Source organism: Cyprinus carpio, chromosome B22 (assembly GCF_018340385.1).
Source record: "Cyprinus carpio isolate SPL01 chromosome B22, ASM1834038v1, whole genome shotgun sequence".
NCBI classification, from domain to species: Eukaryota; Metazoa; Chordata; class Actinopteri; order Cypriniformes; family Cyprinidae; genus Cyprinus; species Cyprinus carpio.
Window position 1 is genome coordinate 2,429,074 of NC_056618.1, and position 4,746 is coordinate 2,433,819.

A 4,746-nucleotide genomic window follows, 5' to 3' on the forward strand; every position below is an offset into this window, starting at 1 on the left:
GCCATCCCAAGGTTACTAGAGATTACACCAGCTTCGCCAGACCGAATCCAAACTCACTCTTGTGAAGACTTCAGATGATGCCTCTAAAGACTTCAGATGGCCAATGCTCCCCCAAAGACTACAGATGATGGCAACATGGACACACAAAACAAATATTATTCTTATATTGCCTATAAGGGTAAAATTTTATGATTTTCAACCTTCTTTGTATTATTGCAACTTCTCTAATATCTGTAAACGAACAATATTTACTCTTTCTCTGAGTTATGTGTGTACCTACAGTGTCCCCTTTTATTTGTAAAAAGCGGCACTCCGCCCAGGATGATGCAAAATGAACTAACTGAGTGTTGACCAAAATGACACAATGCAACGAATCTAAAGGAAAAAAAATGCTGGTGTGCATCAGTTTTACAGCAAATAAACAGTATCTTGGGAAAGAATAAACTATTGTTCTTTTACAAAGGTTACCAACATTATAACAATACAAAATTGATTGAACATTTTTAACTTGCCCTTTAAAAATGTTGAAGGATAATGGTAACTGAACCTGAAAACTAGAGACTTGTTTAGTAAGATTTTATCAGAAAATATTTTAGAATTTTTTTTATCATGCAATTTAAAACATTTTAACTGCTTAATTATTGTTTGCCTGGTTTTATTTTGTGTTTATGTAACTCTTGTATTATTGTTCTATGCTGACAGCACTGAACACATGATTTGTATTATGAACTAGTAGATGGTCTTCCCCAGTGAGTCTAAGTCACCTGGCTTTTTAAATTGTAACCTTGAAACATGCATTTTCTGTAAACCTACTTTGAAATGATAAGTACAGTGAAAAGTGCTATACTTATACAACACTTAACCGTTTTACTGCAAATGCTGTAGTAATGGTTATTTTTGTAGTTACTATGGTTTTACTGCAACGGTCATAGTTAAACCATGGTGATTGTAGTAAAACTATGGTTGATTTTGTTTTTACTATGGTTTAGCTGCAAATGCTGTAGTAAAATCATGGTTAATTTTCAAAAGACTACAAATAATCGCGAATTATCCACTTTTGATCAAAGCATCTGGTAAATGTTAATTTTTTGTACATGTAATATGAAATAAATGAAAATATTAATAAAGTTGCAATTGTTCTTGAGAGTGGTGTGTATTGTTTTATTATAAACCAGCGGTGGTCCGTAACGATGAGCAAAACGCCGGTGACCCGCGTCCATGCAGAGCGGCCAGGATGCATCGTCCCAACATCGTCAACAACGTCGCGGCGACATCTTCTCTATTAGCAAACGCTCCCTGAGCGACGTCGCGCCGATGGAATTTTTACGTCGGGTCGACGTCGGCCGACCGTATGTGTGCTGTCTGGGTATGATCTCTGAATAAGGAAGTTGAGACGGGTCTTCACGAATTGTTTTTGTTTGTTTTGTTTTTTGCTTTGAAACGCGATTTGTACAGAAATTATCAAGAGTAGTAAGTGGATCTCAGTCAGTATGAGTTTCTCTCTACAGGCGTTACGTGTCTTCTAAAGTCATTTTCAAACTGTGCAGATTTCTGTCAGTTCAGAAATCAGTTGAGCGACTGAGATTCGGAGCGGAACAGTTCAGCTCAGCTTTTTTCACTCAGATTTTATTCAAACCTTTTTTTAACTAATCGACATGAGGATATTAATTGTTTCATTATGCCTTTTATTACTCCACATACACGGTAAGTGTTTGATACACTTTCGGTTTCGATTACTGCACAATTCCTATAGAAAATATTGTCTTATGTGAGGGGGTTACTAAATGACAAAAAGAAACTGTCTATGATGTTTTGTAGTGCAAGAAATCTAACAGTAGCCTAACTTGTCGAAATCTGTAGACGTGTGGCGCCACAGATAAAAGGCTAATACGTTCTGCTACTGCAATCTTTAGGGTGTAACTTACGCTAAAGATTCTGCTTGGTTTGAAAAAAAAAGAAGCATTATTAGAAAATGTATGGATACATGAAAGCATGGGCAGAGTCGTGTCAGTTTTCTGCGAAGCAGTTCATTGGTATACCTAACCATCAAAGAAACTCGTTTTTATTTTGTTTTAAGATCTATTTTACCCCATGCAGTTCGCTCCCTGTTTATGAGTCCAATCGTCCTCAGTTTGACAAGATGGATCTTACAAAACAATTTTCTGAAGAACAGCAGTAACTACTTAGGACAAACTACAACTAGGAAAAAATACAAAACGTCGTGTATTATCAACGTAATGACAGCACTAGTAAATGTAGCCTGACCTATATAGGCTAATTAAATCACAAACTTAATTTTTTCAATGAAAGGCTCATCAAAGCAAATGGCTAATGGTGTATAAGGTCATTCCACGAAATCGATGCCTTTTCCAAAATTAAATAAGTTCAATCAACATTTTTTAAATATTCATGTGATGAAGACACGTTAAAATGACAAGAAATTGTATTGTGCTGTCTCAGGCTATGTCATTTATTATTTAATGTTTAATTCAATAATTGTTTAAATGTACATTCTAAAAATGCTAACAGTATTGACACTGTATAATGCTCCTTTATAGATTATGTTTGTTGATTTATAATGGGTGATGGGCAAATAGTGTAATCTGTTAACTATGCATAAAAACCCATATTTTTACTTAAGTAAAAGATACGAGTGTCATGCCATAAAATATTTGGTAGCACTTTATTTTACAGTCCTGTTACTCATGTACATACTATGTACTTATTATAGTAATTACAATTACTAGGTAATAACAAGGTAATAACCCTGAACCTACCGCTAAACCTAACCCTACCCTATGTAGTTACCTTGTATTACAGTACTTTCTTAGGTAGGTACACTATAAGTACACTGCAAGTTCATGTAAGTTCACTGTAAAATAAAGTGCAACCAAATGTTTTTAATATGACTCAATTTGTATTTAATGTGATTTAAATAAAAATATTGTAAGTTACTAATTATAACACTTTCATGGTACAGAAAGAGAGCAATAAAGAATATTTACATTATCAAAGAACATTTTCACTTCAGTCTAGCCAGAGTTCAAGCCCTCTCAAAAACTCATTATAATCACTGAAGCTGTGTAGTCTTATTGTGCTGTGGTTTACTATTGAATCTCTATCTGAACAACGGTTTCTATTTGTTTTGCAGGAGTGTCTGGCGCTGGGACAGATGCAATAGAAAACGTTTTAGTGATGGAGGGAGATTCTGCCACTCTACATGCTGGTGAAACACAGGCAGAAGATTTGAAAGTGTGGACCTTTGGACCTGATGAAACTATCATAGCTAGGAACTCCGAAATTAAGATGTTTAAAGACAGATTGCTCGTGGACCAATCGACTGGATCTCTTACCATCGAGAACATCACAGCTAATTTTTCAGGAATATATAAATTAGAAATTGTTAAGAAGAACTTATACAAGAATTTTAATGTCACGGTCTATGGTGAGTAGCTCAAGACTTTCGATGGAATTATCACTTCAACACAAGTTTGCATTGAAATAAATGTTACTTTATTATTGGAAGTATACTTCTTGAGGTTGGTTGCCCTAGTGATCTAAGGAATATTGTAGGCAAAGCCAACATACTGAGTGCATTATTTTAATTCTGACTCCTTCCTCTACTTTTCCTCAATGGAAACATACAAAAGAAGCAGCAATTCTTAACATACACACTCTTAAAAATAAAGGTGCTGCACGATGCCATAGAAGACCCTTTTTGTCTAAATGGTTCCATAAAGAACCATTACTGAAGTACCTTTCTATTTCACAAAAGGTTCTTTGTGGCGAAAGAAGGCTCTTCAGATTATAAAAAGGTAAGAAAGAGATGGTTCTTTAAAGAACCTTTGACTGAATGGTTCTTTGTGGAACCAAAAATGGTTCTTCTATGGCACTGAAGTGTCTCTACCCCCGTGAATGCATGCTGGTGTCCACATGTGTCCAGGAAGGGAGCGTTGAGGATCGGACATGTTACATGGCTGGCGGGCCAGGATGCTGGGCCTTCTAGTCCCTTCAAGTGCCGTGGGTCAAGGTGGACGAAGCCGCTGGAAGGTGCCGCCGCCCCTCGTGCCCCGGAGCGAAGAGGGGAGCGTGTGCGGCCGCCAGACTCTGCCCCTTACCTGGACCCTTCCTTCCCAAACACTGGCCCACCTTCACGAACCCCACAGCATGACAAAGACACCAGATTCCCTATTCATGTTGAACACTTTATTCCCTTTTCTGGACACTGTTTTTTTTCTGTTAATAAAAGCCTCTCAGAGGCCTGACACCACCCCCACTGTGTCCGTCATTTGCTCCTCTCACCACAATATTCTGTCAACTCCTGTTACAATCATGTAAATTTGGTACAGTCTACATGCTATCAATGCAGGTTCATTCACCTGGAACAATATTGTAAACTCAAAAGGATGATTTAGACAACTTTATAACTTAAAAATCTTTGAGTTATATTATGCTAAAAAAAAAATATGCTAATAGATTTACCACATCAATGTCCAGTGCTTTGTTATTTTTAAACATGTCAAACTACTATATTAATTTATCTTAAAATTATATTTTGCCTGTTTATTCTCTCATGTCTTCAGCTCGTCTGCCTGATTTTATCATAAATTATATTTGTGTTTGCCTGTTATCCTTCATGTTTTTCGCTTCGGGGCTGCTGTTCCTGTCATCTCTCACAATGTTCTTCATCGTCATCATCATCATCACAGCAGAAGTGTCATGGTGTTTTCAGTGTTAATTTAGTCA

At 36.6% G+C, this 4,746-nt stretch overlaps 1 protein-coding gene across 1 annotated transcript; it reads left to right on the top strand.

The window, feature by feature from the left end:
• The first annotated feature begins 1,366 nt into the window (after positions 1–1,366).
• LOC122141674 lies at positions 1,367–4,530 on the top strand. The gene is made up of 4 exons (XM_042749612.1): positions 1,367–1,704; positions 3,152–3,445; positions 3,776–3,815; positions 3,944–4,530. The coding sequence occupies exons 1-4, from the start codon at positions 1,656–1,658 to the stop codon at positions 4,263–4,265; spliced, it is 705 nt and encodes a 234-aa protein (XP_042605546.1). The 5' UTR covers positions 1,367–1,655; the 3' UTR covers positions 4,266–4,530.
• Positions 4,531–4,746: the final 216 nt, after the last annotated feature.